This window comes from Taeniopygia guttata, chromosome 7 (genome assembly GCF_048771995.1).
Source record: "Taeniopygia guttata chromosome 7, bTaeGut7.mat, whole genome shotgun sequence".
NCBI classification, from domain to species: domain Eukaryota; kingdom Metazoa; phylum Chordata; class Aves; order Passeriformes; family Estrildidae; genus Taeniopygia; species Taeniopygia guttata.
This window is the reverse complement of record NC_133032.1, coordinates 8,885,923-8,912,969: the sequence shown is the minus strand read 5'-3', so window position 1 is coordinate 8,912,969 and position 27,047 is coordinate 8,885,923. Positions and strand designations below refer to the sequence as shown.

Genomic DNA, 27,047 nt, shown 5'->3' with positions numbered 1-27,047 from the left:
ACAATACTGCATAAGGGAGTCATACACCAAAAATGATATAACAGAGCCTTCTGCTGCCACAAGACCATCACATTCACCTAAAAAAGGCAGCAGAGAAGCCATATGTGGCTCTTAGAGATGAATTTGTATCAGCTGATGCTGTTTCTATTCTCAGCATCACATAACTACCTTTCATATACATACAGACACATGCATGAAGATGGTGCACTTTCAATATATTTGTTCTTCTAGTTCAGTTTCCTTCCTGGTTTGTTCAACAGCCTGTCTCTAGAAACTTAAGCTTTGTAATTTTACATTTTTTCTTCCCAGATTATTAATATTTCTTATGCTACAGCTGAACACGGTGGATGAGTCTGTCTGCTATCAACTTTACAAAATGCAGTTATGTAGTTGTACACCAGCTCAGGATCTGCAGCAGATATTCTGTCAGTATATCACTAAAGATGACATTTTATAAATGATCAAACATCTTTCATACAGTGCTGGTGTGTCTGTCTTAGGAGTAGCCAAGTCAGTAAAACTATATAAGCACAACTTGTAGACAGGTATTGCTTTAGCATATGCAATTTGCCAGAGAGAAATGTGAATGGCACATTTCTATAAATGGAATTAATATTTCAACACCCTGTAAAAGTTTTATGAATCCCTTTATTTCTTTTCTGGCTTGCTTTAATCTCATACCTTAATTCTGCACAAGCACTTTTATTTCCTGCAACTGCAGGGTACAGGACAAAGATGAAGACTTAGATGATAACACAAGGCAACTCAGCCTGCAAGTGATTCTGAAATCTTCTTTGTATCATAGAAAATACAACCACAGTCTGACATGAAAGTAGTGCTCATGGAGTACATCACATGGACTACCACTAAAAAAAGAAAAAAACAGCCACAAAAGGTTAACTCTTCCCAAAGGTCAAGTTCTAGCTGTTAAACAACTGTTTGGACTATACTCTTCACTGCAGCGGTTTGGAAGAAGAAAGAGCTTGAAAACAGATTAGCTGGCTGTTTTAGAATTATGCCACCAAATGCAGTTTATCTTGAATTTCAGATTTCAGTTTACATGTTCACTAATATACCTGGAAAAGGTCTCTTGCCCTAATGACTGGGCATCAAGACCAGGCAGTTGTAGGTGAGTCCACAATACCTGTGCAGGTGGAGAAACAGCATCTAGAAGCAGCTCAATGGATGTGATAGACCTACACAGAGAGCATAAGAATTTTCCTGTGAAACCATGTGAAGCAGTACTAAGATCCACGTGCAGTGACAAGGCCCCGGAGAGTCTTGGAGTTGTGTCTTTGTTTGGTGGGAATATGTGAATCAAAAAGTTTAATAAACTCTTCTTTAATTTAGCTTAGATAAATTTAGGTCATCTCCCAAATAGTTTTCATGCTTATTCTGCTGCAGCCCATTATCTGTGCTTGGGTGGAACAGATAAGGACCTAAGCTAAATGGGGAGATGTACCAGTACAGTGGTGGCACGTGATGGTCGCTTGTGCCCCACCATGCCGAATTTATCAGTAAAATGCTGGTAATCCCCTGAACTCTCCACAATAAAATCTCCCCCCATTTCCAGCAGCATCTCAAGTAAAAAAAATGAACACAAAGTCACCTGAGAAACAAATATTGGACTTGTATTTCCTCATGAGTGGACTTCCATTTTCTGCAATGGAGCAGCATCAATCCTTTTGCCTTACATCCACAGTCTGCAGCACTATGACAAGATTTGTCCTTGAAACACCCCAAGCCAGCAACATTTGCAGGCTGCTCCCAAGCCCAAAACATTACACACCATACTTCAAAGACCATCTTGTGTTAAGAGTGGCCAAAGAAAGCTGTCATGTAAAGACAATTAAATCAGCAGACAGGTTCTCTGCACTCTGAAGCAATAAAGTCATCAGCCCCAAATACATCCAGAGCTGCAGAATCCACAGAACTTTACAACTAGGTAACTTGCCTTAAACTCACAAATGAACTGTTTAGGCAAATACAGCCAATTAGCTTTGTGACCTCCAGTGGGCAGGAGGTTTTGCAGCATCTGACTGCCTGGCACTCCCAGAAGCAGCAAATTGCTCTGTGGTGGGCTCAGCCCTGAGGAGGCTTCACCAGCTGAGTGAGTTGGGCAGCACATCCCTGGGCTGATGCCCTGAAAGGCAAGAACAGCTACTGGAAAAAATAAACAATGACAATGTGTTTCATGTTACATAGAACCTTTTACTCATAAAGCTTTTACTGCACTCTTTACACAGCTCCACCAGCACCAAGTAAAAGCTGTTTGACAAAATGTGGGTTAAGATGCAGCCACTTACTGTAAGAGCAGCCGAAGACCTCAACTCTCAGCCCTATCCGCCCACCAGCATTCCACTTCAGGGGGATGAAGCGCAGGAATCGAGCTTTCATGGAGTGCAGCAGTTTGTGGTGAACCACACTGTCAGCATTGCTGTTCCCTGTGAAAACCTGGAAGGACAGAGAGCCTTGGTGAGATAGTAAGCAACAAGAGGTGAACACAGCACTCTGAACCAAGGCTGTGAACTGCTATTCCTTGTCACGATTCTTAGTCTCAAAAATTACATAAATTTTTAAAAATGATTGTCAAGTTTTCTGCTAAGTGCTGCATCTCTTATGAGGGGAAACAAAGGAGACAGCAGCACCTCAGCAGAGTGGGGGGATGCATACGCAGAGTTACAACAGCAGGTTGTAGATGGGGATAATACTGAAGATGCTGCACAATTTCTCCTAGCCCAGGCTATTCCCGTGCACTGTAATACTCCATCAACCTCTAAGTGTTGTCAGCAGAGTGAAGGACAGGGCTTGATTTAGCCTTTGCTGCACTCATGGAAGCACTAAATGATAGCCACAAGCCACTGAAATTCTTGAGAGTCTGGGAAGAAGAACAGGACAGTGTACCTCCAGATACCCAACAGAAAACTCAAGCAAGGAACAGGAAGAGATAAAAGCCTGAGTAAGTACACAGGAGAATCAGTGTTTTGACTGTGCTTGAGAACCAAGAGAGTTAAAGCATGCAAACATAATAATTTAATTTCTTTCCTTACCTATTTAATTAATTGCCAGCAACAGCAAGCCAAAATTAATGGCCCTAGTCAGAATTATAACTCAAAAAGAGGAGATTCTCTCATGGATGAAGAATGACCGAGGGATTTCAAAGACAGACCTTCAGAAAAACTTCAAGGCTGTATTCCTGTCTGAAGCATTTTCAATTCATTTTTACACCCTTATCTGTAATATTGGCCCAGGAATATCACAGACTTCCTGCAATCCTCAGAACATTTCACCAATTCAGCTAGGATTGAAATTTGAAGCTAACAGTTTTGTAAAACATGAAAAGCAAAGAGAGAACACACAAAAACATAATCTCACAGGACAGCCATATTTGTAAAAGAGGTCCTGCATTTTGTAAGCATAAAATTTCATCACAAAAAGTTGTACCAGTTTAAAATGCTTCTGCAGTTCAAAAAATGGCATCAATCACATACACAGTGTAATTCTGAGCAAAATTGGAATAGCCCATTAAAGCAGACTTACAATTCATTTTGATGGTTGAAGGATGTGTTAAAGAGATTAGGGATTTATCTCCACTCGATTTTTTTCCTCAAATACAAACATTCCAACATTTTTCCAAATGTTACAATAGATTGTGTAAAACCTCAGATTCAGTGTATTCTTGTTTTATTAAACTCGGCATTCAATTGTTTTATTGGAACTATATTAAATAAACAATATTCTGGAACATTTCTAAGGCACAATCCTTTGAAACAATACTTTGTTTATTTCATTTCACCTTAAAAACTGTAACTTGGGGAAATTATCTTCTATATACAATAGGCCTTCTTTTCCACCCAGTCATGAATGCAAAAGACCACATATATCCCCCTTCCTAAAACACTCTGCATTTCTCTGCTGTGATTGCCTGCCTCTGAAGATGAACAACATTACTGCAGTGATCTCTCACAATCCCAGTTACCTCTTTGAAAAGCCACCCTTCAAAACATGTGATCACGTGCTGGTTTTGGCTGAAATGTAGTTACTTTTATTCACTAGTAGTTTGTATGGGGCTGTGTTTTGGATTTGTGCTGGAAACAGCGTGGATAATACAGAGATGATTTAGTTATGGCCAAGCAGCGCTTGCACAGTCAATGACTCCTCTGCTCCTCACCCCACCAGCGAGGGGACTGGAGGACATGGGACGATGGGAGGGGTCCCAGCCAGCTGGGGCCACCTCAGCTGGCCACTGGGGTATCCCACCCCATTGGCAGCATACAGCACAGCACACAGAGCTGGGGGAAGAAGGACAGGGGGATGTCCCGAAAGATGGAATTTGCATTCCCAAGTCATCATTACATATGAATGAGCCCGGTGTCCTGGGAATGGCTGAACACCTCCCATGTGAAGTGGAGAATGAACTCCTTGTTTTGCTTGCAAAAGTGTGGGTGCTTTTGCTTTACCCATTAAATTGTCTTTATCTCAAGAGTTTTCTCATGTTCAATCTTACAATTCTCTCCCCCATCCCACAGAGGGAGAGTGAGCAGCTGTGTGGGGCTCAGGTAATGGTTGGGGTTAATCCATTACAGATCTGTAAAATTATTTCTACTAGGAGCTTATCAGGCTGAAAAGGGGAAAAATTTGGTTATCACAGTTATCCTCAAAGCTTTGCTTTTCCTATACCTCTAGTTCTGAACTTTTTATTCAGAAGATCTTGTTTTCTACAACTATGTGACAGCTAACTAACCTCTCATAAATTAAGATATATATATATATATATATATATATATATATATATATATATAAATGGAGATTCTTGTTGATGTTAATTCAAAGTTAACCAAATGCAGCAGATATGTTTTGAGGAGTGGAACAAACAGTAGTTCTGTCTTGATCTCATACTGCTTTTCACATAGGAACCAATTTCAAATTCCAGCAGAGAGTCTTTCAGATTTTTTTCCTTATATTTCAAGTGAAAAATCTTGTTCTTCTCAGAAATGAAATTATCAGTAGAGAGTAAGCCTCACAGTCATAGCTGTGGCAGTCCTCACATTTTTAATAAGACACTTATGGATATATAAGATGCATAAAGGAGACTTGTTTTTTGTTTCTTTGCTCCAAAGGCTCATGCTCTTGGAGTCCTGTGATTATGTAAATGTCTCACCTTTAATAAGATAAAAAAGAAAGAAGAAAATCAACAAGGGAGGAACAAAGGGTTTCTAGTCCTCCCAATTGTGAAGAAAAGCTTAAAACACAGTGACTAGAGTGACAGTAAAGGTGAAAAGAGACAAAAGAAAAAGTACATCCTAATACTGTGACCAGCAGACTTTAGGGACTCTGCCATCAAGGAGGTTGTGGTTTTGCCAGGGAAAAGATTCACAGCTGTACCACACCCCCTGCAAGCTGATCTCGCTGCTGGCATCTCTGCTAGGGATCTTCCCTCAACACCTCAAGCAAGAGCCAGAATTATTCACATCCAGCCTCCAGATCAGTTACTTCATTCCAAACCTGATGGGCAACTATGTAAAAACATCCTCCCCACACTGAAAGAGCCACACTGGTAAAAATACACTATTCAGAGGTCCAATACCACCCTTACAGCACTTCTTTTCTCAATCTCCTCTAATAAGCAAAGAGCTAATGACTCTTTTGGGGAAAGGAAATCCACAGGCAATGCTGTACCTATTGATCTGTGCCTGCAAGATGGTTCTATGTGCTGCTGGCACTTGCTGCTACCTACAGGGCATCACTGTGTGTGTGCCTTCAGGATTGCTCTGATTTTCCCTTCCAACTCCCACTGCTATACAGATCACCTTTTGATGCATTATGGACCACCTGTGGGTTGTAGACCATGGATTGAATAATACCAATTGCCACAGATGGTCACTTGAAAACTTAAGATCCACAGCTGACACAGAGAAAAATCCATCCATTAAAGGAGATGAAACTAGGATGCAGTACCAGATTTTGCAGCCCTGGAGGTTCAAATATTGATTAACAGTAAACCTATCGGTGAGAATGGCAGAAGTCCTCTTGAGAAATGGCCTCTTTTACAACTTGTTGTTGATAAGGATTAATTCCCAGGACCAAAATGACGAACAAGCACAGAAAACAAAGCACTTGCATTTCCCATGCAACACAGTTGCTCTGGGAGGGAGCACAGCCCTTCAATCTGTGTCTTTTAACAAGCCCTGTAAACACAACAGACGGATGATTTACATGGGAAATTCTGCCTCTGGCATTGTATGGGGCTTATAAATCAAAGAGCTCCATCAGTGCCAAATTTTGCCACCAGCTTCTTGAAGGCAAAAGCTTTTCCCCAGTGCTAGCAGCAGCAAGGTTAGCAGCTGGCCAGGGCTGCCCCCCGGACCAAGCTTGTCTCACAGTGCCTGGCTGCACGGTGCTCTGCTGTGACACACACCACGGCAGCACAGTAATATTTTATGAGGCTTTTTTATGAGCCAGCAAAGGCAGGTCCCACTGGCATGAAGAGGTGAGGGGAGAGCAGCTGCAGTGGTTTGGAGCAGGGTCCAGCCGGCTCAGCGCTGCCTCTTGGGCAGCACGCAGGGAAGAATGGCAATGAGACAAGCATGCACAGTGCTCCTCCCAGTGCTCAGCTCACCTAGTTCATGTAATGCAGTGAAAAGGACAAAATGGAATTCCTGCTTAAATGAAAAAGAAAATTTTGAAAAGAAGCATAAACTTCAAAACTGCTGTTGTTGCCTGGAATTTGCATGGATGAGTCCCTCAGGAAAAAATGATCCAACTAAATGGGCTATTTTCACAGCTCTTCCATTCAGAGGGATCCCCAAAGCTTTTCAAGGGCAGTTCAGGAAAATGTCACACAACTGCAGTGAAATATCAGACAGTAGTCTGATAACCCTGAAGACATATATTTGTTTCTTTATCTCATGCATTAATTCAGAGCTATGCCAGATCATGCCAATGAGACTTGATGAGCTTTAGATCATCCTTTGGCCAAACTCTTAGACTGGTCTCCATCTCCCAACAGGCAAGTGGAAATTGGGTGCACGAGTCTGCTCATGAAAGCCTAGTTAATTCAGAAGATAAGACCAGATGCAGGACTTTATCTCAGCCTCCCCCAGCACGAACTCTCTGTACATCAAATGGCAACTTATTTACAGACTTGCAGAAGGTGGTTCCTGTAATGGCTCTGCTGAATACATTCTGCTCTCCCACTTTGTTAGATTGGTAATGGGATGGGTTCAAAAGGAGTATGCAAGCAGCAACATCAGCACAATCCTCAGCCCTGTACGGTGAGCAGGCAGACCTGAGGTTAACTACCTGTTAGGGGAGGTATTTTAAGAATATGGAAAACTCTCATTTCTGCCAAAGTAACCCTGATGAGCTGAATTGAGAGGAAAGAAATAATCAGATTATAAATGTGCAGAGGGCATACAACATAGATGTTAGCAATTTACGACATTTCAACCTCCAGTAAAAGAAATACAAGCATGGAAAAGAGCACTCCACCTTCAAATCTCACTAGTGACATCAGAGTGTGCTATCTCCAGTGCCTGAAGAACAAGGACAAGAGGTCACTTGATTCAAGCTATCCAGAGCTTAGTGAGGGAACCAAAGGGAGACAAAAAGCAGCTAAGACTGTCATAAATCCCAGAACTGCAGTACTTATGAGTAAAACAATGTCATTCTCCTCTTTAAACTTCCATAGCCAAATAAGAAAGATCATGAGTAGGAGTGATCCAGAACATACTTCCTGGGAAATGACTCCCAAGTACTTGAGAGTACATGCACTTTAAGGAAAGAATGAATTTTCAATGAAGAAACAACATGAAAATCTGAAAGCGGGAGGAGAAAGCATTGCCTAGCTTCTCACATTTTTCAGGCTGAAACAAACTCTGACTTTTACCTTCTCCAAAGGCAATGGCAATTCAGTTATGCTGAGGTTTGTCTTGCCTGGACTGCAACTCAGTGGGGCTGTTGGGTGTGGGCAAATCCAGGTTTGGAGGAAGACAATGACTAAAACCATGCTATGGCAAGGGGTCCTAAGTCTCTGCTTCTATATGTGGAAGAGACCAAGGGCTACCATGACAAGGACACAATACTGCCATAAACACACCATATGGAAACACAGCACCCGCTGTTTTTAATGGGATCCTACAGGGTTTCTTTTCACAGAAAAATTATACTGCATCAGTGTTTGCTAGCTGCCCATTAGGCCTGGATAGGCTTGTGGCTACAAACTTCTGCAACAATGAAAATTAAAAAATACATTTAGTTTCTGCTGCAAAACAAAAGTAACTGTCAGTTCATACAATTGTAGAAACTCAGCCCTTTCACCTCAGCTCAGCCCTAAAACACAAAAAGATATAAAACTAAAATATAATTCAAAAGTCTAAATGTTTGGGTTTTTTTTCACATTTTACTATTTCTGCATCCTGTGAATGCCAGTGGTGAAAAATACTGCTTTGCTTATGTAATGGAAAAAGTCCTGCCTAACATATCAAGCCAGAACTGTTAATATCTTGTCACAAAGCAACACAGTGAAATTGCATTGCTGTCATCTCCATCGCCCTGTGCCCAGACTGGGAGCTGCTAAAAGCTCCTCCTTGTTTGGAGGGTGAGTTCAGTGCAGCTGCCCAGCTCAGGAGTTCACAGCAGGACCTGGCCCCTGGGAGTTGCTCTCTTTCAGCATCTGGCCTTAAAACATTTTTTTTTGCTGTTAGAGGGGGCAAGAGCATGGGGAGAAGGAAAGGATGACAAGGAGGACTGCTCAGCTCCTTTAAGAGCTGAAGTTTAGAGCTCTGTTTTCAATACCACACAGGTACATTTAGTACATGGATGGCAAACCTAAGTACTTTGCTTTCCTACCTCTATTTTCCCAAAAGGCAAGTTAAATTTTCTTTCGGTATTCTTTCAAAACTTCTGTAGAAACGAAGTAAATTTACTTGGAGGAACTTGCTTGCTTAGGAGAGTAAATGGGAGATTTTTCCACCGATTTAAACAGGTTTCAGCCAAAGCCCAAGAGAAAACAGCTGTCAGCCTGGTCCAGGGACCAAAAGCTGGAGGGCAGGTTGTGTCCACTTAGCACATCAGCCACCTCTGAGCATCTCTTTCTGCTTCATGTCTCTTTCCTATAAAATGCACCATAGTCTTCATGATAAAAGGTAAACAGTTATTTCTGGTTAACAGCCTTCTGAGCTGATTTGCCTGTTTCCAGACTCATGCTTCCAGCTTCAATACATTGACTCAAGCCAGTCTAAACCCTACCCTACCTTCATATAAAGAAGCCTCCTTTCTGCTAATGTTTCTTCTTTCCCAACAGCAGCTACATTTTTCTTTGTGAAACACCCATCCTTGACAAGAACCTCAAAAATAATATCCCCTGGCACACTGTCAGACAATAACCTCAGAAACAATATCCCCTGGCACGCTGTCAGAGCTGCTATTAGGGAGGAGCCGGGGGGGAAGAATAGAAGTGGCACCTGTCAAAATTATCCTCCCATAAGATATTATCTGAGGAAGTGACAGCTTTCCATCTCATCCCTCTACCCCCTAACAGAAAAAAAAATAAAATTAATCTACAAAGAGGTAGTTAAACTTCCCTACTCAGCAAGGATTAAAATTACTCCTGATCAAGCAGGAGTCCTACTGGGACTGCATTACACTTGTTACTTACTGAGGGGCTGACTGCTGTGCTCCAGCAATGCAGTGTCCACCTGGGCTCCTGAGCCTTATTTAGACACCTCTGAGCTACTGGCAGTTTCTGTACAACGAGGGGAGAGGAGATGCAGTAATGTATCAGGGTCCATACAAATTCATCACTTCCCCAAATGATCTGCTCGAGTGAGAAGGTTATTTGCTGCTAATCCACCCCATTACACTGTGTTCATACCTTTCTGTCTGGTTAGCTGCTTTCCAAATACAGGAACAAATGCTGTTAACAACATCATTAGCATCAGATAGATGACTGCCCAAAGTAAACTACATTTATATTAAGGATGCTGCTTATTATCCTTTTCCTGACAGTTGGTAGAACTAATCACAGCGTTTTCGATAAAACCCATCATTTTTACATCATCAAAACATTTTGCAAGCAAAAACATAAAAAAAAAAACCTAGCCGTTGAGGCAATCTATATAATATTCTTTTCTAAATTGGTCTGTATCAAAATTTAAAAAAGCATGTGAGTAATGGTGGCGACATTAGAAAAATGAAGTTTCTTGGGTCCCTTAAGGACAGTGAAACACTTCTATTTAGACCAAATAAAATGAAACAAAATATTGGAGAACTTTTTAACCTTTTGCACATTTTTTCCCCTGTTCTGATTCACCTCTAGAAAATTCTAACTTATTTTCTTGCTTTGTTCAGTGCCAACTTTCTAAACTGAAATGGACAGTTTGATCTTTAAACAGTTCGAATTAGTGTCAATCTGTTTCCAGAGTCTGCCAAACTGTACCTTGGCAAAGTCTGAGATTCTGTATCTGTCAGAGACCTTTCCCAATAGGCAATGTAGATACAGTGATCTCTTTTAAAAAAGAGCAAATTTACAAATGGATAATACACGAGTTACATCACTTGACCTCAGGATGAGAAAATGGTCTCAGTGTTCTTCCATTTCCCATTACACATGTAGTCCAAATGCCTGATCCAATCTGTAGTTGGGCAGGTTGCCCTTCTTCTTTTTCCCAGCAATGAACCAAGTGCAATTTCCTTACCATGCTGAGACATCCTTTGCATACATATGTGAAGCTGCATCTCACAAAACTGCATTACATTGATGGAGAATGGATCCCTATCTTTAGATTTTAGAATCAACTTTGTCTTTGGAGCACCTGGAAGTGAAGCTGTTATCGCTGGTAATATCATCACTGCTACATAAATAAATAATAATAGAAGCAAGAAGCAAGCAGCAAAATTAAACCTGTAAATTACAAGTCTAAACTAAGAGTCGGCAGCTAATTCCTGCTTCTTTTCAGCCTTCTGCACTTTATCTCAAAGGCAATCCTACATAAAAATAGTATTTTAAACTAAATCACAAGAAGGATAAATATTTCCCTAGTACCTTGACTACATTAACCTTAGCCAACAGACTGAAACTGCTCTTCTGCTGCCAGCACTAATCATAGATTTCAGCTGTTCTGCATAAATCTCATGGAGACCTTCATGCTTTACATTAAATTAGTGGGATTAACAATGCAGTGAATGTGTTTATGTCTGGCAGTGTTGGGGAGCTCTGGGACCTTCCCTGTGTTTAGCTTCATCAAAGTACATTTAAATAGCTGGTGCTGTACACTCAGTATCTCACTGGTTGTAATTTGCCAGACGGATCCAGCAAGATGACACCAGAGAGGTGTTAGTTATTCCATGCAACAGTGACCTCAGATGAATACTGTGCTTCATTATCTTACATTATTTTGCTGTTATGAAGTTCCACAGCGTTTGCATTTGGATCAGTAAAGTAATATCCCTTGAAAGAAGAAAAATAGGTAGGCTTGATTTTCTCCAGTGTTCTATAAAACACTGAAATGCAGGTGCCTGCACACATATTTTTTGTTATACCCTCCTCCCCCATGCCACATAGAAACTTCCATAAGGAAGAAAAGACAGGTTATAGTAGTAGGCAACTCCCTTCTCAAGGGAACAGAGGTTCAGTACACTGGACAGATCCTTCTCTTACGGAAGTCTGCACCCTTCCTGGGGCCTGGATTAAGGACATCACCAGGAAAATTCCCAGCCTCGTACAGCCCTCAGATGTTACCCATTACTGTTCTTCCATGTGGGTAGCAATGAAGCCACGATCCCACCCCTGAGAGCAGTGAAAGCATGCTCATGTATATCAGCCATAGTCTTGGCCCAGTCAATTACATAGACTTGTCTCTACCACAGGAGAGCTAAATTTAATTGTCATATTTTCTTCCTACAAAACCGTCACTGTAATGCTTGCAGCATCCTACATTTGAGTCTTGTCATTGCACTTTCACATTGAGGTCCATCACTGAACCACATTAAATTAATCTTGAGGACACTAAAGCAACTTAAAGAAACCACTTCTCTTCCTCTTGCAATAAAGTAAGATGAGCTTTTGCAGCATCTTGGCAGGCAAATGTGCAATGTCTTCCAAATGCATGCCTACCCATTAAGTTTCAACCACACATTTCATTATGCCAACCACACCAAACAACACTCAGCAGTAGGCTCTGAAGATCATGATGTTCTCTAAACTATAGCACAAAAAAAAAAAAAAAAATTTACTTTTTGGTAGTTATCCAAGGAGGAGGCCTGAAATTGTGATTCTGAAGTGTAATTTTTTTGTCATACAAATAATACCTGTTGCTGTTGTTATGGTAGGACATACGGAGTCATGATACACTTGGCAGGCCCAGGATCACATCAGACCATCAATAAAAAACTGTTCTACTACTTTTATTGTAGAAATTATAAGATTATGGGAACTTCTAAGTGAGTTTGAAATTTTAGTGCTTGTAAGGAACAGATCTTGAAATGAGCATTACCCCCATGTGGATGAACACAAGAAAAGGAAGGTGGAAATAGATTCTTTCAACAAGAGGTGTAATAAATGTTGCTGTAAATGTGCAAACTGGGATACATCACAGTGGACCACCCCAAGGACCTTCAATAACAGTTTCATTCTTGTCCTTTCCCCAAAGAGGATGATCCTAGAGAACCTGTTTCTCTCTAACAGCAAGGTACGTGATGCTGCTTTTTGTAAGCTGCCCTTTTTCCTTTCCATTCAATACAGTTTTTCCTTAAATCATAGCTAGGCAAACACTTAAAAAATAGAAACCTTAGAAGCCTCTCCAATGGTATCAATATTTCCCATTTAAGTATGGCAAAAGAGGTGGGGGTTGAGGAGGGGGGAAGTATGGGAAGAGAGGAAGGAGTTGAGGAGAGAGGAAATCAATAGCTCCTTAACAAGCCCTTCTGCTGAGGTGTGAAATCTAGCACACAGGGCTCTTTTATTCTTTTTATCTCCTGATCATAGGTGAAAGAAAGGATCCATGAATAGGATCCATGAAAGAGCTCATCTTTAAAACTAGAAATAAGAACACCTAACATCTTTTGCAAATATTAAGATGAAGGCATTGTGCTTAAGGTGTTTTTCTTTTTATCTTGAAAGCAGAATGAGTAGCTACACCTTGAAAAGTAACAAAGAAGGGAAGAAAGAAGCAAGTGTTTTTAGACAATGCAACCCACAGAGAGGAAAATTAACCTATTACGGGATTTCCTTTCAAACTCTTTGCACACAGCGAGGCCTGAATAATAAGCTGGGCTAGGATGTACGTTCACAGTTCAGTCTTCAAAGATGAGCTTGTTCTCTGGCAAACAGAAGAGAGCTGTGCAAATATACAGATTTAACTTCTAGCAAAGAAAGGCACTGATATACCCTCAAGTGCTTCTGTATCAATGCTACAGTCTCATGCACACTGAACTCACGGCTCTGCAGTACATTCTGCAGTACAGCATTAATGAACACCTGAACCAGTACCCATGTGGAGAACACACGGCTTTGACAGCAGTTTCTTAAAACAGCACTAAATCAACACATTATTAATAAAGGAAAATGTAGCACTTCTGCAGGCTCCCTGATCATTTATTATATGGTACCCTTGGAGAGTGTCAGATTAGCATTTTCAAAGAGTACAATTTCTCCCCATACTGGTGTTCATGTGACTTCCTGAGGAATGAATTGTGCTAAAGTCCATTGATTACTCTTGATTACAGGAGAGAAATGGACAAAATGCACTCATTTTAACCAGTAAAGCACAGCCTCAGGAAATTTAGGCTGAGCCTGTCAATACAGGTCTCTATGTTATGTCAAAGGCCCATGTGCTAACTCTGGAAGCACAACTAACCTGGGTTATGCCTTGTGTGTTCAAAGCACATCCCAGCAGACATAAGAGTGGAAAGCAGGCACATCGAGGAGGCAGTAAAGGGTACAGAGTTTGTAACGATGCAGTGGGAAACACTGGTACAAAGAAAGGTGCTATATTTAAAATAAAGGTTAGAAGCCAATAGGGTCAATGAGTTACTACTGACCACTCTAACATCCATATGGATTGAAATTCTTCCACATTCGTGTGTTAGATCTGGGTTGCCAAAGCATGACCACGTGATGTCATTTCACTCAGTGGTATATAAAGCATTAAGAAAAGATCCAAAACTACAAACACCCTTGAATAGAGAGTGCAATTGTTCTATCATTTTAAACTCCAAATTTTAGAAAACAGAAATGCATAATTGCTGGTGTTGGCAGGCAAGGTACCCAGGACACAGACACAATGGGCTCTTTAAAAATTAACCAGCACTCAGGATGAAAACACTGCTATTGAGGAGCTTCTCTGAAACACTGTCCACACAAAAATTGTATTACAACACATAAATACCGAACTACACACAAAACTAAAGTATTATTTTAAAGCCGAGATTAACCTCAAGAAACAAAAATATGAAACCTAGGATTTGCTAGTTAGAAATTAAAGGAACAACAGGATAAATTATTTTGAGAACCATGTAAGTATTTTAAAGTCATCATATTGGAGATTTAAAATAAGTCAAAACCACTTATGGTGACAATAAATTTCTTTAAAAGGAAAGAAGTAATAACCATCTGGTAAAATCAGAGACTGAGAAGCTATCTGAAGTAGGAAGACTTTCCTCTAAAGAAGTCATAATTAAAGAATAAAAATGTAAATTAGGATCAGCTCTGTAAGTACAGAATACCAGCATGACACAGAACTTTAAAATTTCTAAATACTTTGATAAAATGCGTAAGAACCAGTAATAAATACCTTTCTGAATATGTGCTAAGAAAAAAAGAACACTGATAAAAATGCTGCAAGACAGCCTTGAAAAAAGCAAGGGCATTGCTGAGATGGTGAATTAATTATTTTCATGAGAGCAGAGAACAGGATACAGCTTAGGGTATTTCCAGCTCTAGGCTCTTTTTCACTTATGGATGAGAAAATTATTTTAAATTGAAGTACCTAATTAGCAAATAAGATAAACAGAGAAAATCCACTAAGATCAGTTAATATTCTTCCACAATTTAGAAATTCAATATAAAATTACTCAACTATTGGCTGTGATGGCTATCCTATCGAGAAAATGTACTTCATTAACAGAGAAACAGAAGGTGACAAATGCAAGAACATGTTTTAAGAAGCTTTAAGACAGACCGTGGTACCTATTTACAAATAAATCTACAAATTAGAAGAAATTATTTTAAAAATCAGAATAAACAAACAAGCAGATCATTATATAATGATTAAAAGACATCTTGTTTTTTAAGAGGAAATACAGGCCGATTATTACCCTTCAAAGGAATCAGTTTATGGATTGATAATGATGCTATAATTGATACCATGCACTTGCACATCCATCAACATTTGCTGAAAGGCACTGAAAGAAGAAAACCAACCAAACCAAGCTCATATATGACAAAATAAACTGTGCAATTTTAGGGATCTATTCTGATCTCTGCTATTTCTGACTTCCTAAATGTCATATCGAAGAAAACACAGAGTACAGAGAACTAACACAACTCTGTGATAACACAAAAGTTGTTGGCTTGTGAAAATAAAGACTGACTGAAAAGCTGCACAAGGATCTGACTGATATGGAATGACCAGGCAGTAAAATGGAAAATAAAGAGGATCAGAAAATTTTAAGCACCACACCACACAGACAAAATCATCCTCACCAAATAACCCATCTGAAATAGCTTGAAAATATTCTACTATAATTCAGGAATCCTGAAGCCTTGTAAACTGCTGGATGCAAACATCAGTTCTGGATTTAAAAATGGCCAAAAACCCAATAAAGGTTTTAGGCATTGCAAGAAAGAGAAGCAGCCATCCAGAAAGCACTGAAATTGCTTTATATATTAACAGTTATGTGACCCCAACTTAAAAACTGTGACGCTTTTGTCTCTCCATTTCACAAATATATAGTTGAATTGGAAAAATATATAGAGAAGAGCCATAAGGAGGCCAATGATATAAAATATCTTCAGAATGTTGAAAGATTAAACAGACTGGGATTTTTTAGCCTGAAAAAAATTATGTCTGAAGTAGAATACAACATGGAGCTATAAAATAATGAATAACAGACATAGCAGGAGAGAGGGGAATTATTATTCATGTTTACTAGAACATGAAAGCCAAACTCCCAACATAATTTTCAGAAAACATGTGGACCCAGTAGCTTCTGTTTTACAAGGGATTTCTAGATTTGTTTTCTTGTCAGATTTCTACATCTGTCTATATGAATTGTCAAATCTATTGCTAAATTTTACTGATCTCTTCACCAACTCTCTAAAGAAAAAACAAAACCTCAGAAACCACAAAGCTAATCAAACATATAAGCGGTTAGATAAAGGGGTATATTGAGATTCATAATTATTCAGTGTCTCAAAGCTGACAGAAGAGTTTAAAAACATCAGTTTCTTTTCCCCCAGTGAAACATATTAAGAAAATTTCTTATTTGAAGCCTGTGACATTTCATAGGAAACTGTGAATTAATGGGGAAAAAAAACTGCAAAAAAATGAACTAATTTTATTTGTGAACTATTTATTCATTGGCTTATTTTCCAATAACTATACTGAACAGGAGAACTCTGAAAAACAATAAAAATCTAATTTAATTTCAAAGTTTGTCTTTGAAAAATGTCACCAAAAATGATCCTTTTCCTTGTGCAAAAAAAACCCAGTACTGACACAGGTAGTTTTTCAAAGATAAAATTTATCCTTAATTTGGCTGGTCAGAACCAGGGATCGGAACTGCAAAGTTATCTGGAGATCAAAAACAGAGCTGGTATCGTGGTGCATCAGTTTCCTTCCCCTCCCTCCTTGCCACCAGCCTTACAAACTTTATCTCACTTAGGAAGATTCAGTATCTGAATGGACATCTACACTACTGAAAAAAAGATATAGTTAGTGCTCATTTTAATGACATCTTAAATTCTCCGAAATGTTTATTACTTTAACCAGACATTTCTGCCTCAAATTCATCGAGAATTAAAGAATTGAAGATTATTATTTGAGCATTTTCAGACAGGTCTTTAAAAAAACAACAACAACAACAACAAAAAAAAACCAACCAAAAAAAAAAAAACCAAAAAAAACCCAAAAAAAAACCAAAAAAAAAACCAAAACAACCACACCTTTCCTTTGGACTGGAAGTATCCTGCAGGTGTCCCTACTGGGGGTGAGGGCATGTTGTGGGTTTCCACAAAAAGCTGCCAATTTGCCCAAGTGGCCCAGTTTCCAGCAGCATTTTAGACCTTTATGCCAGACAATGTACAAAAAGTCAATTGTGAACATCTTATCTCCCCCATCTCTGGACTACTTTTATTATGCTGCTATACCCACCCCATGTTCTTATGTTGGACAAACCAAAACACTGCCCATCAGAGAGAGCAGAAAGGGAGAGGCGGTGTGTGGGGTGGGGAGGATGCACAAAGATTCATCCATCATCACCATCACATTTTGAATAAACTGATGCTACAAAAGCAGCACTTTTCTTTAATACATTTAATTTTATGCCATTGTTCTGCCACGGCTTAGACAAGTTCAGCTGCACCGCAGCAAGGACGATCACTTATTCATCCTCCAGGTCTCCAAGATGTAGAGCTTTATCTCAGCCACCAGGAAGCACCTCTCTTGGCAGCTCTTGGGGATTTGCTGACTTTCTCCAAGATTCTCAACCCAAATGCTATTTCCAGTTCCAAATCCAAACAGATGGAGAGGGACAAACTGGGGAAAATTCCAGCTTCCAGGCCTTACAGCTACACTACCAGCCTCCTCTACCCAGTGGAGAGCAGCTGGCAGAAATCAGGAGGGCCAGGACACATTCCTAATGTTCATAGGAGCTGCCATTATCTATAAGGAAAACAGAACTGAACATTTGAAGCAGATGAACTCTCATTTTGTACCATAAAGGTCGATAGAAAAGACATGGTGTATTTCTAAGGGTGTATTTAACTCACCCTAACTGCTAATTTTCATCAAGTTGGGTCAAAAATCACAAACTCTGTTCCTCCTTAGCCCAACAACCCAAGGCACAATCAGATTTCCCCAAATACAAATTACTTCAAGCACCTTCATGTGCTGCATAGAGCAAGTTCCACGCTATAGGTGCTTAGGACAATGTGTGAGTTGATTTGTGCCTCACTCTAGATACAGGGCCAGGAAAACCCATCTGTGAGTGCTGACAATTAAAGAAAATTAAACTGAAGCGGACTTGAAAGATTTAAGACCCATTGGCTAACAAATGTTACAAACCAACCTAACCTGTGCTAATGATTCCATTAATTATGTATTATTTATTAATTAAGTTCTCTTTCAGTGAGGTTGATTAAGCCATTCCCAACCTGAACTACCATAAAACTGAGAGATTATCCCCTTAGACAAATAGAAAAGACTTGGCCAGCTGAGTTGGAGGTCTCTTTAAAGGAGAGACAGTACCATTTGATAGCTTTGCTCTGTCATGATTTGTTACAAAATCATAACTTCAAATCAAGGTTCTACCAGGAACTTCAAAAACCATCTTTATTTATCTCTTGCACAATGAAACATTCATAACTGGATTGAACGGGGGTTGAGCAATCAATCTTGTTAATTGCCTTCAATCAATTAAAACAGATTTCTGTTATTTCAAGCAGGGATGCTTGGTTTTGTTTTGGTTTTTTTTTAACTCAGAAGTAAAATGTTTTATTTATGTAAAACACCCTAAGAAACTCAATCTTCTGTTGAATAAATCCTGCATTTGTAAACAGAAAAATAAAATTTATGCCCATATAATGCAACATATGACCCTGTCTTCATTTCTGCAACTCTGGCTAACACACACTCATCCTAGAGATGTGTAAGCAAAGGGTTCTCCATGTTGACCCAAGAAACTGGAAAGGGCTGTGATGTGATGTGACCTGTGTTTATTTGTTGTGCTGATGCTACAGTGGCTCTCAAATAGCCACTTGGACTCCTGCAAAAGACTAACTGCAATATAAACAAATCCAGATGGCTTTGTTTTGACATATGTAAAATCTTGAATCTGCCATTGGACTGATGTGGAAAATCTCTAGCTTTCCACCATCCAATTAAATAAAAATAGCCTATTTTTACTGCTCAGGCAGATGAGCACACAGCTCTCACCAGGGTAATATCCAGGGCATTTTAAACTCTCTCCAAAGATCTGGAAATCCTAAATGCACACATTTTTGTATCCCCATTCTGGGAATGCACATAAGCCCTAAATGTTGAAAGACCCATAGCAATTAGGTTAATTGACATTACATCCTATTGCTCCTTCCTTCTAATCTGGCAGAAAAATCATCTAGCCCCAAAAGGAGTTAATAATACAACATTACAAAGTGCTTTGTGTCTGTAATAATATATTCCCTCAATGCATCATGGGAAGAATGTGCTTAATTGGATTATGTAAGTGGAAAGGTTCTGTGATTTTTTTTTTTTTAATTTTAGCCTTCCAAGTTTTTTCCTGTGTTTTCTTGTGCTTGTTTTAAATATTAAATGCAAGAAATACACTAGAACAAGAAAAAAAAATGAAATAGGTAAACAATAATGTGATTGTATCTTGTTTCTTAAATGCATTACTAACTGTCCCACTGTGAACTCGTAAAAACATAATTAATCTCAACTTGGAAATATGAGCTTTTTTCGCCCTTTTATGGGGGAAAGTGGGCATGTGTGGGAAGTGATGTATAGCTGTCATCAAAGCTCCTCAATTTCTAGCTGTGAAAACCTTACCTAAACTACACTGAGGAGTTGAAAACCTTTGCTGAGGAGTAAAAGTCTGCCCTACTAGCATTGCCTGTGTGCAATGCTAGTTTAGGTCACTGCAAATTCTGCCCATCAGACTCCCTCTGATGACTGACATTACCCAGGGCTAGATAAGCTATTTCAGACGTGCCTGCAGCAACCACTGCCAAGGCTTTTGATGCATCTACTGCACCACTGACTTGTCTCGGTTATGTTAACCCAACATCCTCCACCAGCCCTTCACAGAGGCTCTGCCAGTCCTTGGCTTTCTGCCTGTTTGCCACAGGAGGCTTTTGCAACTATTTCCAATCCAAATCTTGGATTTGCAAGGCAAGATGGCTTGAGAAGGTGTGAAGGACACTGTTCAGCAACAAACAGTGTTTAACACACTGCTGGGAATGCACAAAGCCAGCTCACCTGTCAAGATTTATGCCGATCTGGACAACAGTTCTCACAAACCCATGCTACGGCTGCTGAAATATGTACCATCTTCTGAGAATGTGATTAAGGAATGTCACTAAAACGATTCTCAGCAAAACAATCTTTCATCACTTAAATTCTGCTCATTTCACTAGGACATACTTTAATCTACACTAGAATTTTGGTTTCATAGAATGATAGAACGGTTTGAGTTGGGATGGATTATCCATTACAAAGATTATCTAGTTCCAAACCCACAGCCATGGGCAGGAACACTCAACGTTACTCAGAGCCCCACCCAGCCTGGTCTTGGCTTGGCATTGCTGCAAACAAAAGACAATGGATATTGCTGTAATCACAACTCCTGTGTTTATATGCAGAATAACAACTGGTGTCACTTGCATCTAAACCCTTGTGCATTCCACTTCGCGATTCAGAATTGCATTTCTTCAGTCACAATCATTATGTTTTGGGTGGATGTGGTTGTTAAAGTAATATGCAATTTAAGAAATGATACTGTAGCAAAGCAGTTCCTACCAAAACAATTCACACTGCAGATAACAAAGATGTTCTTGCAGTCTATTTTTAGAAAAGAAGCAATACTGCTGAAACTGCCTTTAGTGATGAAAAGTTGTATTAAAAGGCACTCAGGTAGGTCGAGGGGATGGACAGCAAACATTTTTAAAAAATGGAACAGCTTAAATTCTTCAATGTGCAGAAATGCAGACATATAGTATGAGTTTTTCCACAACTCTTTTACCCTCCATTGTCCCTTGAAATAGTGTACAAGAAAATTCATCTAATTTATTGCAGTAATATGACATCTTACAGCACCTAAAATTCTTTCAGGCTAGAGCCTGGCACCAAAATTTTCAAGATAGCAGCATGCTCATTCCACCTATCAGACAAAGTTCCTGCTTTCTGGTATCTATGATTTTACAATTTCTTGTGCTTCAGTGCTCGTGTATCTTACAGTTACTCTGTTTTGTCCTTAACAACTTGCCAAGTCTGCATAATACTCAGCAATGAATATGAAAATATGAATTAGATTTACCATTATTAGACACAGTCAGGAAATCATATTTCCTCTCAGAAGTGATCTCCACTAACAGCCTAGCCTATTCTGTAGATATCCTGAGGTACCCACAGAAATTATATTCCTTCTATGCCATTGAACTGCTTCTCATTCTGACACTGCAATCACTCAGCTCCAGCTCATCCCGGGCTGCACGGCGGGAGGGCTAATTCAGCATTCCTGTGTAGTGCGCTTCCAAATGAACGCCACAAAGTGACACGCTTAGCTGCTGCTTCCCCAGCCCATTTCATGTCGCTGTGATCCCACTAAGGTGAGGAAAAGCACATGAACCCCCAGTGTTGACTGAACTGAAAAAAACCTTGTCTTTCTCACAAAAGCATCATGTTTTTCTCCTATCAAGTAACACCGTTTTCTCTTTTTTCTTAAAGAAAAAAAAAATCAGCATTATTTTCAGTGACACTTATAAAAAGCATTTTGTAGTAGATTCTGTTAACTTTGGCATTTGTCAGTTAAGATGCATTATACAACCAGACAGAACTACTTCAGAATTAGTCATTCCAGCTAATTAGCAGGTTAAATAATAGGAAGAAAATTCACCATTCTGTAGTTTAACATACCTGGGCTGCTCTCATGGTGGCCCCAGTCTCTCTGGTGATATCTGAAGTGTATCTACCAAGCTCACTGTTTAAGTGGATATCTTGGCCTTGTCTCAAGATGCTACACTGACTGCTCACCCATATTTCCCCTGGTTCTACATCCCACTCCCATGCCAACAGAAATGAACTGCATAAACCAAGAGGCATTTCTAACATTCTCCAGATCCAGCTCCCTGGACTGAACAATAACAGGACACCAGGACGCACAAAGCCATTTATTTTTTTGCCACTTAATCCAGACAGTCCCTGGGCCCTGACTTCTCATCTGTCAAATAGGGGTAAATAATACCTTGTCAGTCTTTTTCACCTACTTACAGCTTCTCTTCAGGACAAATCATCTCACTTGATGGATGTTCCTGGTGCATGGCAGCACACAGCTCTGATCTTAGCAAAGAACTTGTTCTACACTTTAAAAAAAAATCCTATGAAGTAATAGCAATGTAGAAATATATTATCTTTCTCTCTTGCTAGAGAACCATTATCCAGAGTCCACCAAGCTATTACCACTAACTGCAGGTGTCAAGAAACTTGACATCACTTGAAAGAGCTAAAAACTGAAAGGAAGTTCTATAATTCAATTTTAAAATGGTTTTCAAGGTATAGAGAAACTGCAATGGCTAAACAGTGGATGACAAAAATGGATAGAAGAGTTGTGAAGTTACTAAACTTGTAGAATATAAATAACTTGTGAAAGGAAATGGATGTATTTTGATAAAGAAAGAGAAGAATGAAGGCAGGCAGAAGAGAGAGTGAGGAAGAGCATGATGAAGAGCGTGAGGAAGAGCGTGCTGCTTCTAAGAACCCATTTGTATGTTGCATAATATTTTTATGGAGGCCATTTTAGGGGGATCCTTTCACCTATAAATTAAACAAATACACAGTGAAAGATCCCAATATCCTGTCACATTTACAGTTAGAAAACAAACCAATTCAGAGTTCAGCATATCACCTAAAAGGTACAGAATCTTTACTTACTTGAAAAGAGAGACATAAGCAATTTTTCCATAGGATTAAATAAAATAAATATACTGGTTTCAAAGGATATATGCTTGTTTAAACCTGGGGTAACTTTTACCTCTTTGACATGCCGCCTCCCTAGCTAGAAGTTAAAATTACTGACACACACTGGAGTGTCACATTTTAGGGGATCTACATTAAATTATTCTGTTATTATCCTTCCTTGTAGCTGCTTCTTTGATTGAAGCAGAATTAATAACAATTTGCATATTAAATTCTTTATCACAGACGCAACATTTCCTTCCCTAGCAAAGAGAATTTATGTTTGTAAGGAGGCATCCTAGGGAGGATAAGGGCACCTCCAGGATTACATTCCCCCTGGGATCTGTCCTCTTAGACCTTGCCCATTATTCACATAGCTTGTCCAACCAAAAGATTGCAAAGTTCATGGAGCTGACCAGGAGAAACAATATCAATTTTACTGTGGCTGATCATATTCAAAATTATCACCTTGCTTCAGTGGTCTTTCTGAAAAAAACTTAGATCTAGTTCTTCAGGGCCTTTTACCAGTGATCAGACAAGGAAAAACTAGGTGATTCTGCCTGCTGCAGACATTCAATAGCAGCAAATAGGGACCTTTCCTCCTAGTTCTGAGCCATGCAAGACTCAATAAAATCACACAATCGAGTTTGCTTATTCCACTCTTACTTGGTTTCTTTAAGATACCAGCATGCTTGCACACTTACACTAACACATCCATTCATCCACCATCCTGTGTCAAAAATATTAAGGCTGCCAGGCAGGTGTTAAAAAGCTGGAAAGCATCAGCATTTATTTCTGTAGGTTCTACCATGAACTCCTCCCCTGCTGTCTGTTATATGGTCATTTATTATTTCTGCAGGACGCAGGCTTCAGCCAGCAGTGGAGAATGGTTCTGGAAATCTCCACTGTCAAATGTAGTTCCTCAATAAAGCAGGTGTTCCCACGAATATCTTCATCCTTGCATAAATTTGGGGGGGGTGGGGGAGTGTCACAGGAAATGAGGAAAAGGAAGCCAGAAAAAAATAACAGTTTCATTGATGAGGCCTATGAGAAAACACTTTAAGCCCACCTGCACTTCATAGATGGAACTACCAGTTATAAGTATCAGCTTTATGGAGACAAACTAAAAAGACAATGAAGAGAGTTTTTCTATTATATTGTTTACATTTCATCAAAAAATGCTGATTCATAGGAAGAGTTGCTATAATCTATGTTGTCTATGACAGCAAGGCAGAGTGATTATAAGGCTTTCAACCACAATTTGGAAATTTTAGGCTCAAATCCTTATTGACCCTTATGCATACTTGGAATGTGGGCATTTAAATAGAAATCTGTAAACTTGTTTTGAACTATGCCTTAAGGGATAAAGCTCTGGCTCACTTCATTTAGTGCTGGTACCTCTCCCACTTGCTTAAAAACACTAATCCTCTTATCAAGAGATTGATCAGGAAGTGAGAGAGTGATCTCAGTGACAGGTCACTCCTGCCTCTCAGGCAACTACTTTGCCTTAAATTATTTGCAGAGGCCACCTTGTGGAGAGGGTATGAAGAAAACCACACAGATGGACATGCCAGGGAGAAGGAGCAAGCAGGACTTCACTCATCAGCAAAAGGCTCAGGCTGCAGCTGCCAGGAGTACGCCTGCACACCACCCAGTGATCTTAAAATGCAGAGCAAGTATCCATTCCTGGGAATAGAGGGTGCATTTTATTCCAATAGCTACCTCTTACTATCACCAGGGCTGGTCTTTCTGATTCACAGCAACAATTTTAAATGCAGCTTTCTGCCAGTGCAAAGAGAGCAGCTCAGTGCCTTAATGACACAGCAAGGGAGGCAACAGCTCTCCTTGGCACCAGGCATGCTCTTACTCTCACTTGTTTTTGTTTTTTAACTCGTCAAATTCTTGTTTTCAGCCTATGCTGTGGTGGGGGTGAGAGGGAGGATAAAATACTATTTAAAATGTTGAGGTCTGATTTTTTTCACCAGGTAGTATATGCAGCTTAAGTAAATTGAAATTTTTCTTCATATGCATATGAACTCATGAATTAGTTTTATTTTCTCTAAGATTCCAAATTAAATTATGATTTTTCATTATGACACAATTGACTTCAAAAAAACCATAATAACCCACCATCTCTTTTGGATAGTATTAATATAACAAATATTTGTAAAATAAATTTTCTTGTGAAGTACACTTCACAAGAAGTGTAGAAATGAATAATTATGGGTCTGGAGCTGGGTTTGAAGAGCCCAGTGAGTAAAACTTAAGATGGCATATTGAGGAGAAAACAAAATATTGAATAGTTGCTCATTAATTAAAGACTATCTGGCTTCTATGCTGAAAGGAATGGAGGATGCTGTGCAAAAAATAGTTTGTGATCAGGTAATTAAAGCCCTTCACACTGCACACACATTAGGGGGTCTAATTAAGTTTGCAATGACATTTTCTATCCTTCAGGTTTCTAACTTCATAGCTTAATAATGTTCTTTTAACATTTTTTTTTTATTTCCAATAGCTCTCTGCAATACCCCAACAAACTAGTTATGCATTAGGATATTACACATAAATGTACCTGCTTTTGATCTTTCTTAAAAGAATTTCTCAGTCTTTATACCAAAAACATAAAATGAAACTTGTAGCACTTTCTTCCCTACCAGGAAATTCAATATCTCTTTTTTTTTTTTGCCCCCACAGACACTTTGAGCCCATAGACTATGCTGTGGGAGCTCCATATTCATTCCACTCCAGCTTTGGAGTTAACAGCTAAATAGCTCTCAGTTGCACAAGGAACAAAGTTGATGACATCTGTACCACAGATCTATAAAATTCTCTATCATCTACAGAGTCCTCTGCTTTTTTCTATGAGCTGGGTAAAAACTTCAACCCTGGTTTGCTTCTTTCCTCACACTTTTACAGAACCAATTTAAAGCAAATGTTGTATTGTTAAGCGTGAAATATGCAGATACAGGAATCTTCCAGTATGTGAAATACCACTGGCCTTCCTTCTCTTCTCTATCCTAACAGAGAAGGAAGCTTTTAATACTAAACTTTAAAAGCATTCAACTATAACCAGTTGTACCCTAAGAAACAATCAGGTGGAATTTCCTGGGCAGAAACTGATGCAGACAGAGTTCCACCTGAAAATGAGGAAGAATTTCTCTCTTGTGCCAGGCTGAGCAGAAAGGCTGGGAGTTTCCCTCCCTGGATGCACTCAGGAGCTGTCTGGACACAACCCTGTGCCATGTGCTCTGGGATGGCCCTGCCTGAGCAGGGAGGTTGGACCAGGTGAGTGCTGTGGTCCCTTCCAGCCTGACCATTGTGTGAAACAGGACACACACCTCAAAACAGAGGTATCGCTTAGTGTTGTGCCGATGTACACCACCTTTCAGCAACATACTTAAAATCTTTCCTGTTTTCATGAGCTCTGCTTTGCTCCAGCAGCCAACAGGCCCAGACCAGGTGCCTTTTGCTCTGCAGCATCTGGGGGTGCTGAGGATGCCTGGGGCTGAACTGCCCAGCCCCACACTCAGTGCTACTCAGGAAATACAGAGTATTATAACTAAAATCCACACCCCTTCTACAGAGCCTCCATCCCTCCCCTAGGATTAATAGAACCAACCACACAGTGCAAAGTACAGGTTACTTATACATTAAAGAGAGCAATGTTTATAAATTACCTCTTCTCTGCAGTGGACAGTTACAGCCAGCACATCATCTTATCACTAAGATTTTTCTCCATCTAATTCTATTTGCTGTTCCTCAGTGAATATCAACAATAACTCATCTAGCTTTAATGACATTAAAAGTAGAGACTGTCCTTGAGATAGCATCTAATTTTTCTTTATGAAAGCCAACATAAATTCTGTGTACGAGGTCTCTGACAGCCTGGTAATAGAGGTGTTGTTAAAGTGAGCTAAAAATACAAACCAAGATAAAAAAAAAAAAAGTATCTTTCAGAGGAATCATTAGAGAAATTGATGAGGTCTGTTTGCTTTCCTTGCAGTCTCTGAGGACATATTATGTATATAAAGCACAGAGCTAACACTAAGTCTGCCACACAAAGATACTAGTTGAACAGATCTTGACCTTTCCTTCCATCTATGCAATAAAGATAAAGGTTATTACAGGAGTTCTGCAAGAGTCCCTTATTATAATTAG

General features: G+C 39.5%; 1 protein-coding gene across 2 annotated transcripts in view; it reads right to left on the bottom strand.

Moving 5' to 3' along the window:
• Positions 1-27,047, bottom strand: part of CNTNAP5 (contactin associated protein family member 5) — a 414,440-nt gene that overhangs the window by 150,955 nt on the left and 236,438 nt on the right. For both annotated transcript variants that reach the window (XM_030277243.4, XM_072932032.1), the window contains one exon: positions 2,307-2,454. In XM_030277243.4, the coding sequence (XP_030133103.4) occupies positions 2,307-2,454 (148 nt within the window). The remainder of the gene's footprint in view (positions 1-2,306; positions 2,455-27,047) is intronic.